This window comes from Macaca fascicularis, chromosome 13, assembly GCF_037993035.2.
Source record: "Macaca fascicularis isolate 582-1 chromosome 13, T2T-MFA8v1.1".
NCBI lineage: Eukaryota > Metazoa > Chordata > Mammalia > Primates > Cercopithecidae > Macaca > Macaca fascicularis.
In genome coordinates this window covers 93,700,123-93,716,565 of record NC_088387.1, presented here as the reverse complement: position 1 = coordinate 93,716,565, position 16,443 = coordinate 93,700,123, and the positions used below count along the sequence as shown (strand labels likewise).

The following is a 16,443-nucleotide window of genomic DNA, read 5'->3' as shown; positions in this document are numbered from 1 at the left end:
AACCTTTGGCAGGTTTTCTAGCCTCTCTGGATCTAGTAAACAAGATGATCTTGAAGGTCTGCTCACCTCATCTACTCTAGAATTCTGAGACATATATTCAGAGGTCAACCCAGCTACCTCAGAAGGGTTCTCTGTTCCTCATTCTCACCTTCCACTGGTGGCAGCATGTGACTAGCCAAGCACCACACTGACAGGACGCTGTGCTAACATCCTGTACGCCTTAGAGCACCTGGAATTTTAATGGAGCAGCCAGCGAGGCATGACTCATGGTTTTCTGACTCAGCATCCACAGCTAGTCACATGCAGCACCTGCTCACAGGTCCATGCAGCATCCTACAGTCCCTGTAGGTCACATAGGGTGATAGCTTACAGCTACCCTGTGCAGTGCAGCACATAGTCACCCACAGGATCTGCTTATCATTCAAAACCATGCAGGGGATGACACTGGCTGACTTGGGCCCTCCCCTTCCAAGCTCACCAGCACAGCTCAGTGCTTAGTGGAAAGCAGTGTTGTCCACGCCCTTGCTAGTATGGTCTGCATGCACTTATGGCCCTCTGAGCCTGTAAAAATGCCAAAAAGGTCATAAACCCTGCCCCTAAGATCACAGTGAGAGCATTACAACTTTTCAAAGAGCCCAGGATTTTAATGTGCACTGAAGAGTGACCTCAGTGCCACATAAGTTGGCCTTGAAAGTCTTCCCTGATGCCTAGGAGATGCTTCTTCCTTTCATCCAGGAAGGCAAGTCACCTCTCCCTTGTGTATGGTCCTCTCTCACTTATACAACCCTTTCTAGTTCTTTGATTCTCATGACAACCCCATGAAGAAGACAGGGAAGCTAGTCCTCTTCACATTTTATAGATGAGGAAGTCAGTGTTCAGATAGATTCGATGTTTAATCAAGGTCGTGAAATGGCTGTATTCCCTCAAGGAAGGGACAGGGGCTAGAAAATCGCACTCCAGACACATCGTAAGTATACAAACATCAAGGAAATCTGTAAATTAAGAGAGCATGCCCTGCTTTAATTTTGCTTTTGAAATCACCCCACCCATATGTGGTCAGCTGTTGGACTAACACAAGTTGGGTTTCCTTGTAGAGTCAGGCTCTTAACCTTGAAAGCACATGAACGTTACTGGAGGCGCTTTAAAAAACTCTCATGCCCAGCATACCCATGCCCCACCACGCCAGTCAAATCTGAGTCTCTGCATTTGGGGGCTAGGCAGCAGGTGATGGGCTGAGAGCCACTGCTTTAGAAGGTGCCCCGCTAAGGGAGAAGCACATGTGGTTTTACCTTGCTAAGACCTGATGTTTCCATGGTGCTTTGTTGGTTCCGGACCCCAGTGGTCACAGCTCTGTCCAACTTGGATGACTGATCTCAGCCAAACCTGTTTCTCAGAGCATGCACAAGTGTTTTTCTCTTGCATTCCCATCAGGATGGAAAAGTACTTGTTTTTTTCCCCTGACTGCCCTGACTCAGGTGGGAATTTTTCAAAGAGCTCAAAGCCCTTCATATATCCATGAGCTTGATGTTAAAACAACCTTTCAAAAAGGGGAAGGTTCCCTCGGGATTCCATGATTGGGGTTTGATGATGCCACAGAGATTCAATAATTTCTTTCACAGTGCCTTGGGTACTGTGGGAACAGGCACTGTAGCTGGTGAAAGCAGAGAACTAGAGTGAGGGCTCATGCCGCTCCAAGAGTTAGTGGGGCAGAACCAAGAGGCACCAGGTTTCCCTTTGGATCTTCAGGTCTGGATGCTTAACATTTAGATCCCAGGAACAGCTTTATTGTGACACCCCAGAGCAGCTGTCATGGATGACTCACATCATCAAGGTAAAAACATGAACTCCTGAGCATTTAGTTATGTGAAGAAATTCCAGAATATTGAGGCTGAAAGGATCTAAAAGATAGTGTATGCCAACCACCTCTCAGATGCTGAAATTATAAGTGTAACTAGCAATTACTGAGTTCTTTCCGTGAGTCAGGCACTGTGCTGGATGTTTACATGCATTTAATCCTCACGCAACTCCATGGGGCAGGCATTATCAACCTCACCTTATAGGTGAGGAAAGTAAGGCTTGGAGAAGTTGATCAGACCAAGGATTTCCAAGCTCTTAACCTCTGCCTGGTGTATGTGCCACATGTTCACGATCCCCACTCTCTACCTGGACCAGTGCCCTGGCAGCCCATTCTTGTTTGGGTAGCTCCAGCTATTCTGCCAAGGGGCAACTTGCTTCCACTGGTCTAGTCCTGGTTTGAGGGCCACATGGAACAAGGCCAGCCCACTTGGCATCCAACCTATCAGATCCTGAAGGAAGTTCTCATACACCCTCCTCAGCTTCTGTTTAAATATAATATCTATGTTTCAATGCACCTTACCTGTTTTGTGTTCTTTACTGCTAATTTTTTTTCTTTTTTCTTTTCCTTTTTTTTTTTCTTTTATTTTGAGATGGAGTCTCACTTTGTCACCCAGGCTGGAGTGCAGTGATGTGATCATGGCTCACTGAAACCTCAAACTCCTGGGCTCAAGTGATCCTCCTGAGTAGCTGGGACTACAGACATGCACCACCACACTCAGATAATTTTGTGTGTGTCTGTGTGTTGTAGAGACAGGGTTTCACCATGTTGCTTAGGCTGATCTCGAATTCCTGGGCTGAAGTAATCCTTCCACCTCGATCTCCCAAAGCGTTGAGATTCCAAGCATGAGCCACTGTGCCTGGCCTTCCCCTGATATCTTGCCTCCTTTAGGATTAAGTATTTTTATTGTTTAGGTTTCACCACCCCATCCTGCCCAATACTAGCTTGGGATTATACAATTTTCATCATTATTTTGGTGTTTAAAGTGATAACATGCACCCTCGACTTATTAAAGTCTAATATAAATCAGTACTTTTACCACTTCCCAGATAAGGGGAAAATCTTATAACAGTTTAACTCCATTTATTCCATCCAAATCTGCCCACAAAGCAATTTGTTTCATGTCTTTTAAACTCTAAAATATATTATTTTTTATTTATATTAGGGTTGGCAAACTTTTTCTGAGAAGGGCAAGGTTGTAAATATTTGAAATTTTGTGAGTCACATATATTTTATATCATATTCTTTGTGTTTTTTCTAATAACCCTTTAAAAATTTAAGAATGATTCTTATCTACAGGGTCATATAAAAATAGGCTGTGGGCAGATTTGACTATGGGCCATAGTTTGCTGGTCTATAGTTTGTACATAAATATTATTTTAGGTTTACCTACATATTTATTCTTCTGTACTCCATTCCTTTTTACATCACCAACGTCCCAACTGGGATCATTTTCCTTTTGGAATTTTGCCTGTCATTCTACTGCCTTTTGACTTCCATTGTTCCTGATGAGAAGTCAGTCTGATCTTAAGATTGGTCTCCTGTACTTGAAGAATTTTACTCCAGCTGCTTTCAACATTTTTTCTTTGGTTTTAGAACTACACGTAGATACATAGACTATTATAGTTGATGTGTGTAAGTAAGAGTCTCTGTGCTTATCCTACTTAACGTTCTTTCAGCTTGTTGAATCTGTGGTTTAATATTTTTCATCAAATGTGGGAGGTTTGGGAAATTTTCAGCCATTTTATCTTTTTGTTTTGTTTTGTTTTTTGAGATGGAGTTTCACTCTGTTGCTTAGGCTGGAGTGCAATGGTGTTATCTTGGCTCACTGCAATCTCTGCCTTCTGGGTTCAAGTAATTCTCCTGCTTCAGCCTCCCAAGTAGCTGACATTACAGGCACCTACCACCATGCCTGGCTAACTTTTTAAAAAAATTTTTTTAGTAGAGATGAGGTTTCACCATGTTGGCCAGGCTGGTGTTGAACTCCTTACCTCAGGTGATCCATCCACCCCAGCCTAGCCATTTTATCTTTAAACTATTTCCTGCCTTCCCCCGCCCCACCCCATCTCTGTCTTTCTTTTTCTTCTGGGGCTCATATTACATGTATGTTTGTATGTTTGATGCTGTCCACAGATCTGAGGTTCTGTTTTTCTTCAATCTTTTTTCCTCTGTATTTTTTAGAAATATACTTACTATCTTTAAGTTTACTGATCTTTTATTCTGTCTTCTCAAGCCTGCTGCTGAACCCACCTCATGAATCTTTTCAGTTAGTGTACTTCTCAACTCCAGAATTTCCATTTTATATCACTTCTATTTGTTGTCATTGTCTTCATGGCTTTATTTAATTCTTCAAATACATATAATAGCTGCTTTGAAGACTTTGCCTGTGAAATCCAACATCTGTGTCAACTCAGTTTCCATTGATTGCTTTTTTTCTTCATCTGGGACTGTTGTTTCAATATCAAGGCATGCCTAGTAACTTTTGTTTGAAGACTAGACATGTTTGATCAAACATAGCAATTCTGGATTCTGTTTTATTTTTCTGAGGGTCATTAGTTTGTTTTTTAATAACTTGCCTGGACTTAAACTGTGAAATCTGTCTCTCTCATGGTGTGCAGCTAACCACTGATGTCTTTGCTCAGTTTTTTTTTTTTCTTTCTCTCTCTCTCTCTCCTGTTTTTGTTTTTGTTTTTGTTTTTTGGCCTGGCATCCTAGGAGTCACCCCTGAGTCTGCATGGTTTAGTGATCAGTCAATGATTTGGACAGAGGTTATGTTCAAACACCTTGAGACCATAAGGTTCTGTTGCTTGCTGTGTGTGTAGGTTAGAGAATGAGCACAAAGTTGTAGCCAATTCTTAAGTCTCTCTTGGTTTTAGATTTACATGTGGCTCTTTCAGTCTTTCTGGCACATACATCAATTTCCAGTTACTCAGGGATATGTGAGGAGCATATCTCAGTACTTCTTATTTCCTAGATTGCCCCATTGTCCAAATTTCTGATTTGACCACCTCTTGTTGTAACTGGGTACGAAACATTGAGCTGGAAAGATTGTGGATTTCCTTCATTTATTTCCATATTAGTCCACTGCTTTTCACTAATCTGTTGTCTGTTGTTTTTAAATTTTCTCTTGGCTTTGGTTTATTTAATGTTGTCTCCTGGAAATTTTTTAATGCAAAGCCAGGCATTGTATATAAAAAATTAGATAATTTTCATGCTCTGGCTGGTAGTATTTTCATCCATAAAGGTTTTCCTCTTGCTTTTGGCAGGCAGTTAGGGAGGAACAGATCACTTTTATCTAATCAGGAATCAAACTGATTCAAGTCTGGTCTTTAGACTTTTTACAGATCAGCCCATTTCTAGTTTATCCCTACTCCAAAGGTCTGTTTTAGGTTCCACTTGAAAGCCTGCAATATTCATCAGGGTCCCTCCTCCTCGATGTGTGCTGAACTCAGTGTTTTCCCCCAGTTCCATTAAACTGCCTGAAGCTCTGCGCAGTATCTTAGCCTCTCGACTGCTGATTTCTGTTACTCATGATTTGACAAATTCTTCAAGGATAAAACTGGTATCAAATGCTGAGCCCACTCTCTGTACTTACTTTTTCTTTGGGGTCCTGACTTCTCAAATTCTTGCTGCTTTTATAATTTTCAACAGACACACTTAAGCACGCGCCTGCGCGCGCGCGCACACACACACACACACACACACACACACACACACACACACACAAACACCACACAGAGTGTGGGAGTGCATAACAGAATGCGGGAGTGCAGCAGAAAAAAATAAAAGACCTAGAAGATTCCATAACAGTTTCAGGAAAAAATGTGGGGATACACCTGTTGTCTTCAGAAACATCCTCTTTTGAGCCTCATTAAAACCTTTAAATTCTGGAGTGAGCAGTAAACTCTGGACCCAGACCCAACCCTCTAAACAACATTTAAAACTTTTGCTGCTTTAAAATTATACTAATAATGCTGGATTGTTTTGATAATCAAATGAGAGCATCTTTCATCATAATTAACATATTTCGACATATACTTTGTACAGGCACTGGGTTAGATCTTCTGCTTATTTCATTTTTAAAAACTTTATAATAGAGTGCTGAGTATATTAGCTGTCATAAAATTTGTTTTAGAATACTACTATTTAAAGAAGGGGTCCAAAAGCTTTTGAGGAGTGATTTTCTTTTAATTAAAAAATTGTTGTTCCAGCACCATTTGTTGAAAAGACTGTCTCCTCTCTGTAATATTGCCTTTGCTCCTTAGTCAAAGCTCTGTTGACTCTATTTATGTGGGTTTATTTCTGGGCTCTGCATTCTGTCTTGTTGATCTAGTTGTTTATTCTTTTGCCAGTCACACTGTCTTGATCACAGTAGCTGTATCGTCAATCCTGGAGTCAGATAGTATCAGTCTTCCAACTTTGTTCTTCAATACCGTGTTGGCTCTTCTAGGTCATTTGCCTCTTCATATAAATTTTAGAATCAGTTTCTTGATATCCACAAAGGTTGCTACATTTTTTAATGGTTCCAAAAATTAAAAAGAATATTTCGTGACACATGAAAATTATATGGAATTCAAACTTCAGTCACCATAAATAAATTTAATTTGTTTACATGTTGTTCGTGGCTGCTTTCACACTACAGCAGCAGACTTGAGTAGTTTCAGTAGAGACCATATGGTGAGTAAAATCTAAAATATTGACTATCTGGCCCTATACAGAAAAAGTCTGCTGGCCCTGGTCTAGACCTTGGGCATGTGGCTTACACTTAGCTTTTTGGTTACAAGCGTGGCTCATGGAGTCAGATGAGCCAGACTGCCTGTTTTCAAACCCCACCATCACCATTTGCTAGCAATGTCGTATTTTTTAATTTATATATATATATGTATTTTTTTTTAGAGACGGATTCTCATTATGTTGCCCAGGCTGGTCTCAAATTCCTGAGATCAAGTAATCATTCCATCTCCGCTTCCCAAAGTGCTGGGATTACAGGCATGAGCCACCATCTCTTGCCACCTTTAAAAGGCCATTTAACCTTTTGGGGCCTCAGTTTTCTGTCTGTAAACTGGAGATGATGGCATTTATCTCATAAAGTTGTCATGAGGATTAAACGAATTAGTTCACATAAGTGTTTAGAACAGTGCCTGGCACATAGAAACTGTATTTGTGTTGGCTACCATTTACATTTTTATCCTGGCTTAGAAAGAAAATTACCAAAATAGTCTCAAATCTCTGCCCTGCTAACTCCTCCATCCCACTCCCCCTGGAGTGATGATTACCTTAAAATCATCTTTTCAGAGACTGGTCACAGCTTCCTGTTGCTCATGGACTAGCCTGGCATTTGTGGCTCCCCAGCCCAGCTACCATCTGTCTGTGCAGCCTCATCCCCCCTGCCCACCACTTCCCTGGCCTCCAGTTACCCCTATGCCAGCCTTTTCCAGCATTTTGTGCTTGTCCATACCTCTATGCCTTCCCGTCATGTGGCCCTTTCTGCCCAGAAAGCTTGCTTCTGGGAATTTCAAAGGAATCGCTGAGATCTGGAGGCAGATTCCAGTCATCATTCCTTGTGCAAGCTCTAACGTGGAAATCGGTGCCTGATCTCACAGGGAGCATAGAATGGAAATATACTGTTGCTCCTCATGAAACTCTAGATAAATTATTTTCAGGGTCAAAAAAGTAAAGCTGCAGAAGAAGGCTGTGGTGGAAAAGAAATCAAGCCCTCTTGCCCAAGTCAGAATTCCTTTTGGCATTGCTAATGTTGTTTGGGGGTTTTTGTATCGCATGTCCTTATAAGGAGTATGTACCCTGGGCAGGCATTGGGTGGGGAGAAGTCAGAGGAAGTAAGGTACACTGACCTCTGATTAAATCTCATTATCATTGATGTATCATGTAGCTATTGAAATAAGCATCACAATTATATAACAACATTAAAAATGCTCATGATACGTCAAAGGAAGTTTGCAGGATACAAATTTGCATGCACACAGATTATAACTGAATACAACATGTGCCTGATTATGGTCATGAAAAAAATGAACAAACAAAATCACTTTTGATTGTAAGAGTAGTAGCATTGTGGGTGTTTTCTTCCCCTTTTTAAATTTAGGGTGCTGTTCATTTAAAACTACTATAGTTTGTGTAGTTAAAAAACATGGAAAAACTTATCTACGTGTACACTTAAAATGAATTTAATTTATTGTAAGTCAATTATACTTTTAAAAAGTAAAAAATAGTAAATGTTTTTAAAGACTGGCCAAAAGTAAGCTGGGAGAAGGTCAGTATCTTTGCCATCTCCCTACCTGCCTTTTCTTCCCCTCATTCCTCATGTTCAGCAAGACCCCTCAATACAGCCCCTATCCAGGTACTTAGTACAGTCATGGCTGCTAGGAGCCCTGTGATTAGCTCTTCTCCTAAGATCACATTACCCTTCAAACTCTTTTATAACATCCTTTGCCTTCCCTGCTTTGTCTTGAATCTGCAACAACAATAACTGTTTGTCTGACATTACTTTCTTTGCGGGTTCTACCCTTTGCTAAGGAGCCCAAAAAGCAATCTGTGATAATGTGCTTGGGCATGGTGTAATGTTATTGCCGACCCCTCCCAGGTAACACTTTTGCTTTTTAACCTGGGGATTCTGCCCTAAATGTTTGTGTTAATGGAAGCACGGTGTCCCACCCAATGGAGGGGATAGCTGGACAAATAGAATCTGGGCTTCCCTAACACAAGGGCCATTACTGAGCTGGGCACATAGATATGGCTGGGAGGAAGGGCATGAAAGCTACAAATTTGGGTGGGAGTTAATTCCAGCTAAATAACTTGAACTATTTCTGCCTTCTTTCAGGGACCCCTCAGATCCATACCTCTCTTGGAAAGAATACACTGGAAGGGCAGCTATGGCCAGAGGTAAGGGCTTTGCCTGGTGGGAGGTACGTGTATGTGGAGGGGAGAGGGAAGATTTTCCTTATAGTGGGTAAACCCAAGTTTTGGTGCAAGTTGGCAGGCCCCTTCCTGAGGCCTTGAGGGAATGGGCTGGATGAACCGCTTCCCCCATGGACAGCCGGGGTGTCCAGCAGAGAGTGTGTGTCCTGGAATTTGGAGCTTATCATCCCTGCAGACTGAATGGGCGGTTCCCAGAAGTGTCCAGAAGGAGTTATAAATGGGCTTGTTATCTCCGTGAACCTTGAAGCAGATGTTGGGAGTTATCTGAAGGAATCTGGGTGAGGTCTTCCCAGAACATCCATAAGATAAGGGCTGAGAGTAAATGCTGTGGTTTCTTACTGTAATCAGTACTTCAAGAGAAACTGTGTCTTCTTGTGATGTCAGATGTCCTCAGTCACCTCATTTACTGCATGTTTTTCCCTGTTGGAGTATTTCCCCCCTTCCATTCTCAATTTTTTGGGGAAAAGACACAATCTCCCTTCCCAGAGCCTTCCATGGTATTCACAAAAGCAGAAGCTGCCCCAGACTCAGTACCAGCAGCTGAGGAGGTCCAGGTGGTCTTGAGGACCTGAGCCCTGGTCACCAAGTCCTTCCTCCAGGCTCAGGACACTGGTAGGGATGTGAGAGTCTCTCAGTTTCAAATGTACCCAGTTTTTGGCAACAAATAAACATAATGCCTCATATACTTACTTTTGTATAAGTTATCAAATTAAAAGATGAAAAGTAGATAAATGTGGCATGGAATATAAAATATAGCATGGGATTGATTGTTTTTTCTTGTTTTAGTCAAGGTATCCTGAGTCTTTTCTTAATTACTTCTTTTCACTGGTAAAATATACACAAAAGTTATCATTTTAACCATGTTTGAGCGCACAATTCAGTAGCATTAAGTACTTTACATTACTGTGCCACCATCACCACCATCCGTTTCTAGAATGTTCTTTTTTTTTTTTTTTTTTTTTTGAGACAGAGACTTGCTCTGTTTGTTGCCCAGGCTAGAGGGCAGTGGCATGATCTCAGCTCGTGGCAACCTTCGCCTCCCGGGTTCAAGCGATTCTTGTGCCTCAGCCTTCCAAGTAACTGGGATTATAGGCACACACCACCACTAATTTTTGTATTTTGTATTTTTAGTAGAGACGAGATTTCACCATGTTAGCCAGGCTGGTCTCAAACTCCTGATCTCAAGTGATCCTCCTGCCTCAGCCTCTGTGCCCGGCCCCATTTCCAGAACTTTCTCATTCTTCTTCATCATCTTTCTTCCCTCTCTACTCCAGTGTTCTGAGACATTCTTGCCACCTGTTAAAGTCATTGTCAATAGAGTTATGTCCCCTTTTACCACATGAACTGGGTATGGGGTTAGGAGAAAATGACTATGGGCAATTGTTGTTTCTAGATTTTGAGCCCAGATAGAATGAGCACATGATCATTTCTATACCAAGTTTTCAGGATCTGCAATATTTCTATACAAGGCAGTTGATGTTTCTGATGTTTGTTTTCAGTTGCAGACCCTGAATAATTCTCCATTCCCATGCAACCTAAATAAATTAGGAGTGAATATGCCTTCTGAATCAGGTATGTGACCCTTGGCCATAAGCAGGACAAGCCTGGCATCTTCTCTCTGAAGTGGCCAGCAGAGGCTCTAACCCTATTCCTCTTGTACCTGTTGGCCCTTCAAGTCCCCCTCTTCCTTATCCTCAATCCCTGTGTGACAGATGAGTTCCCAGTCATCTGTCATAATTCCACAGTGGCTTGCTTGGATGAGGGTAATCTCCAGGATCTTGCCTTCCTGTGGGTGGATGGTGTTGTGGGAACTCTGAGTTACAGCTTGGCCACTCATGTGGCTTCTCTATTCTTGTAATGTAGCCCAGTGGCAGCTCTGGACCTTTATCCCCCGCAATGGGCTGGTTTGTCTAATGACCCGGATGCTATGAATTCTCTTGAGTGGGCCTTCTTCCCTGGCTTTATCACATTGAGAGGCTGCATTACAGACCATATTTAATAGATTTATGTTTGTACTATTCTGCCTTTACTGGGGTTTCCATTTAAGCATGCTATTCTTACTGTTATATAAGGACTTCAGGTTGAAAAAGAAATTGATGCACTTTTAAGGAAATGTCATCTTTAGGTGGCTTACATGTAAATGATCGATAACATGACCAGGGATTATGATCAGTGATTTCTGATCAGGGAGACTTAATTGCTAAAAATGCCAGTGACTCAAGTGGGTCCAGGAGACTTCCTTGTATGGCATTTGCATACAGCTTGCATCTGGTGTGGATATGTGTTCATAGGCTTTGAATGCTATTCTCTGGTAATCTTCAAGCTAAAGTGATCCTTTTAGTAACCAGGTGGTTTTAATCTTAATGTCTTGTCCTCTCATTCATGGTGACCCAGAAATGCACGGCTATGGCACAGAAGGAAGTGAGAGGCAGAATGGGGTCCAGGTGAGGGGAAAATGAGGGCCATGAGTGACTTTCCATGGGTCACCTGTTTGGACAGCTCAAGTCCAGTTAACAGGGTGGCTCCCAGAAAGGAGCAAGTGTCTTTCTGGCAGGATTCCTAGGGTTCCCAGGCACTGCGTGGTCTTTGGCATTCCACTTCCATGGCCAACAGACTGGACCTCCGCAGCTGTCCAGGGCTGGGGGATGTGAGTCTCCTCTCCCATATGGTATCCTTGGCCGACATCATGGGGAATGTAGATCTAACCTTCCTATATGGGTTCTTGTCTCCACAGTTCACTCTCTGAAGCCTTCTGATATTAAATTTGTGGCAGCCATTGGCAATCTGGAGATTGTGAGTATTTGAAGTAGCTTGGGGCAGGAGACAGAGTTTGGTACTGATGATCCTCTGAATGGGCTCCTGGTAACTGGGCAGAACGTTTCATTTTGGAAGAGTACATGTGAACTGGATAAATCCAGGAGGTTGAATCTTTATTTTTTACTTTATTTTATTCTATTTTATTTTTTATTATTTTTTTTGAGACAGAGTCTCACTCTGTCGCCCAGGCTGGAGTGTAATGGCGCAACCTTGGCTGACCACAACCTCTGTCTACCGAGTTCAAGTGATTCTCCTGCCTCAGCCTCCCGAGTAGCTGGGATTACAGGCATGCGCCACCACGCCCAGCTAATTTTGTATTTTTAGTAGAGATGGCATTTCTCCATATTGGTCAAGCTGGTCTTGAACTCCCAACCTCAGGTAATCTGCCCACCTTCGCCTCCCAAAGTGCTGGGATTACAGGCGTGAGCCACCGCGCCCAGCAGAATCTTTTTATTTTTTTACAATCAAAGGAATGCCTCTCTTTACATCAAGGTGAGGAAACTTTTGGAGTTTCCCATTAATAAATTAAACCCATTAATACATTAAATCAAAGATCACACAGAATTTTAAAAGTAATCTTTTAAATTTTTAAAGAAATTTTCTTACCTGCTTTGTAAATTTTTAAAAATACACTGATCTTTGTAAATAACTTTTTAAATTTTGTTTGCAATTGTGGTAAATACATAGAACACAAAATTTACTATCTGTAAGTGTATAGTTCACTAGTGTTAAATATATTCATGTTATTGTACAACTGATCCCCAGAACTTTTTCATTTTGTGAAAGTGAAACATTCTACCCATGAAATAACATCTCATTCTCCTCTTCTCAGAGCCCCTGGCAACTACTATTCTACTTTCCTTCTCTGTTTTGGCAGCTCTAGGTACCTCATATAAGTGAAATTGGCCAGGTGTGGTGGCTCATACGTGTAATCCCAGAACTTTGGGAGGCTGAAGTGGGCAAATCACTTGAGGTCAGGAGTTTGGAACCAGCCTGGTCAACATGGTGAAACCCCATCTTTACTAAAAATACAAAAAAATTAGCCAGGCATGGTGGTGGGCACCTGTAATCCCAGCTACTTGGGAGGCTGAGCCAGGAGAATTACTTAAATCCAGGAGGCAGAGGTTGCAGTGAGCTGAGATCACACCATTGCACTCCAGCCTGGGCAACAAGAGCAAAACTCCATCTAAAAAAAAAAAAAAAAGAAATCATATACTTATGTTTCATATAAGTGAAATCATACAGTATTTGTCTTTTTGTCACTGGCTTCACTTAGCATAATGTCCTCAGGGTTCATCCATATGCCAGATTTCCCTTCCTTTCTTAAGGATGAATGATGTTTCCATGTACATCTGTATCGGATTTCGTTTATTCGTTCGTCTGTCAGTGGACCCTTGGGTTGCTTTCACCTCTTGGCTATTGCAAACAATGCTGCTGTGAACTTGTGTGTACAAATATCTGTGCGAGTCCCTGCTTTCACTTCTTTTGGATATATACATCCAGACGTGGGATTGCTGGACCATACAGTAATTCTATTTTTTAAACTTTTTGAGAAATCACCACACTATTTTCCATAGTGACTGCACTATTTTGCATTCCCAGCAACTGTGCACAAGGGTTCTCATTTCTCCACATCCTCACCAATGCCTATTTTCTGGGGTTAGTTGGTTGTGGTTGGTTGGTTTTTAATAGTAGGCATCCTAATGGGTATGAGGTGATGTCTCATGGTGGTTTGGATTTGCATTTCCCTGATGATTAGTATGTTGAGCATCTTTTCATATGTTTGTTGTTAATAAATTCTAAGTGGTATATTTTATATGGTCAAATAAGGGAGAAAGAAAGAAAAAGAAATAGACAAAAAGAGAAAGGGATGAACAGAGAAAGAGGGATCTGGAGAGAAGAAGGTTGGAGAGCAGAGGAGAATGTCAACATTGCCCCACAGCCCCTCTCCTGGTCTTAGCAAAGCTCCACAGCCTTACTGCCCTCAATCTTGGCAGCCCCAGCTGGACAGAGCACTTCCTTATCAGTCTCCACCCTGCCCAGAGCCCTACTGCGCCTCCCACGCCTGAACCAGGATACTCTCCTTGCTCCCCCAGAGTCCCCTTCCTCACTCCCCCTCCCATGATTCCTTCCCAGCGTACTCCACTATCCCTGCAGCAGCCTGCACTCCCTGCAACCTCCGGCCCTTCCCCTTGTAGCTGCAAACCCCAGCCCACCACTCCATGCACAATGCCCATCCACTCAATGTTCCCAGAGACCCTGGACCTGTCTTCCACCTTCCCTTCTTCTCAAATAACCAGTTGCTATCTCTCTGGAACTTGCCTTGGACTCCCTGCCTAGACAGTGCTGGCCTCACCACATTCATCGATGCCACCTCTGGTTGAGCACTGGATAAAGCTGGCCAGACCCAGAACCTTTCCCTGATCACAGTTGTAAATGGGGGGGGGGGGGGGGGGAATGGGCATAGCAGGAAGAAGGGTGAGGAGATGGTGGTGTGTAGAGGTATAGACTGAACCTTAGGAAACCAACCATGGGCCCACTGGAAGCAGGCAGAGCTCCCCACGTGCATTCTTTTTTTATCGATGCTGGTGGTTTTTAAATTGCACTTGTGACTGTGGTGTTGGTCAGGGTGAGGGTGGAGGGTTACCCTTGATAAGAGAGGGGAAATCAGACATGGAAATAAGTGAGAGAAGAGGTTCCGTGTACTAGATAGCAGGCTGACTGCTACACCTGTGTGTCTGCACACACTGATATTTACATGCCAGAGCTCCAGATATGGAACACACTTGCCACAGGACTCTCGGGTCCTTCTGCCCGGCGCAGGGAAATCTCCACCCAGCCCCGGTCTCTAACTTTAAGCCCATCAGCCCGTGCACCCCTTGGTCTCATCTCGGAAAGAGCTCTTTGTCCATGAATTATTCAGGGCTGGCAGTTCCTGCTGTCACTCGGCTCCCGCTTCTCGGGAGCACGGCTCCATCAGGATGATCTCCCAGCCCCAGGATCATTGTCTGTGCACTGACGGGTGCCTCCACCTTCAGGATAAAACCTGAAAGCACAATTCCTTGCAAGCCTTTTTCCTTTGTCTGTCCTGAGGGAGCGCTGGCCATCGCGAACTTACCTGGGATGTGTATTTTAAAAGCTAAACCAGGGCAAAATAATGGAAGACAGTGAATTTAAACAGAAAAAAATCCGTAGTGCTGACACCTCTGCTTTGAGTGCCTGGAGCGTTCTGTAACCAAGGTATAAGCCCTTCTTTGGGACTATGACTAGCACTTGCTTAATTGCTATAGACCCCCTTTTCCTTGTAGAACTTCAAAAATCAGTTACGTAAATGTTTGTAGAAGTTCTGCAATAACACTTGTGACACATGTTCAATATAAGAAAAAACAAAACAGATGTACACACAGTAGAAGACCCTGTTCACATCTTTAATTCCTCTACCTCAAACACACACTCGTGCACACACATATATACATTCTCATTCATTCTCCAACGTACAGCAATACATAGGGAAACAGGGTATATATAAAACCTAAATCGGATCATACTGCAATATCCTATCTTGCCAAGGAGGTTACAATTCACTCTGTCAAATTCCTTGAGGGTAGAACCTGTGTGTTACTTAGCTTTGCAGCCCGAGGGTCACAGTAACTGCCATAAGGCAGGCATTCAGCAAACAAACAGTGTGAAGGGAAGGTGCTGGGAGTGGGCACAATGGGGATGTGGAGTTTGCTGGGTTAGCCGCAGCCTCACCTCTCTGTGGCTGCCCTCTGAGCCTTTCCCCCAACCCCCTCTCCTGGCTTCTTTCCTCTTATTCTCTCCTCTTTCCTCCCAACATCTCTCTTTACCACCCTCTCCTCCAGTCAAGTTCATCTAGCGGGGAGGGGTGATCTATCAATTAATTACCAGAAACAAATTGATGGTCCTAAGTGATGCTTTGTCTTTAATGGAATCAGCTGCCAACATTGAAATCAGACTTCAAATAAATATTCACATTTCCAGCTCCTCTTGAAAAATGACTCTTGTTGGGGGGGTGCCCCCTTTGCTTGGGCTCAGGCTGTCCAGTTTGCCACAGCCCCAGAAGGCCTGCTCCCCTCATTACCTAACCTGTGGGGTGTCTTTTTAAATAATCCCTGACTTCCATCTTAGTGTGATTTTTGTTTGTCTCCTTGGGAGATTTAGCTTCTCTGTCTTATTGAGGAGCAAAGGACGCTGTCTCCAATTGGTGAGATTTCCCGGTCAGCCTGCTCTGCCTGGAGAGCTGCAGAGACCTGACCCAGGTCTATAGGCGGGTGCTCGATGTGGCTGGGTGGTCAGGACAGATGGACCATTTAGAGGGAAGTGGTGCAGGCTGGAGTAGGTGATGCGGTGTAGCTGTCTGCCTGTCACCACCACACCCAGAGATACTGTCTTCTAGGAATTTTGAGAGAGAAAATTCACATCAGAAACTGAAAGTAATACAACCAAGGAGAGCTAAGATTTGTGAGTGTTTTATGTGTCCTGGGCACGATTCCAAGCTTTCTGGGAGCTTGCGAAAGGCCTTGATTCCCAGGCGAGTTACCACGGTCTCAAATCTCCTCCTAGACTTAGGATCTTCAGCAGAGGGCTCAAGTCCTGTGTTGCCCAGCATTTTTACCAAGGGGGAAATCGGAAACTTATCTTGTTCATTCCAAACATATGAATTCAACATATATTTGTTGAATACTTACAACATGCCCAGGCACTGTTCTAGGTCCAAGCATCATAGTCAAGTACAAAATGGACACATTCCTGCCTTCATGGCTCTTATGTCCAGTGGGGGGAGAGTTAAATAAACTCTTGATTTTGAAGGGTCA

The 16,443-nt window shown here is 43.0% G+C and overlaps 1 protein-coding gene across 1 annotated transcript in view; it reads left to right on the top strand.

Annotated features, from left to right (window-relative positions):
* The window catches only part of LOC135966855 (phospholipase B1, membrane-associated-like), a 37,192-nt gene that overhangs the window by 13,189 nt on the left and 7,560 nt on the right, over positions 1-16,443 (top strand). The window contains exons 2-4 of the mRNA XM_065527249.2: positions 8,694-8,755; positions 10,291-10,363; positions 11,526-11,584. Of these exons, the coding sequence (XP_065383321.1) occupies positions 8,694-8,755; positions 10,291-10,363; positions 11,526-11,584 (194 nt within the window). The remainder of the gene's footprint in view (positions 1-8,693; positions 8,756-10,290; positions 10,364-11,525; positions 11,585-16,443) is intronic.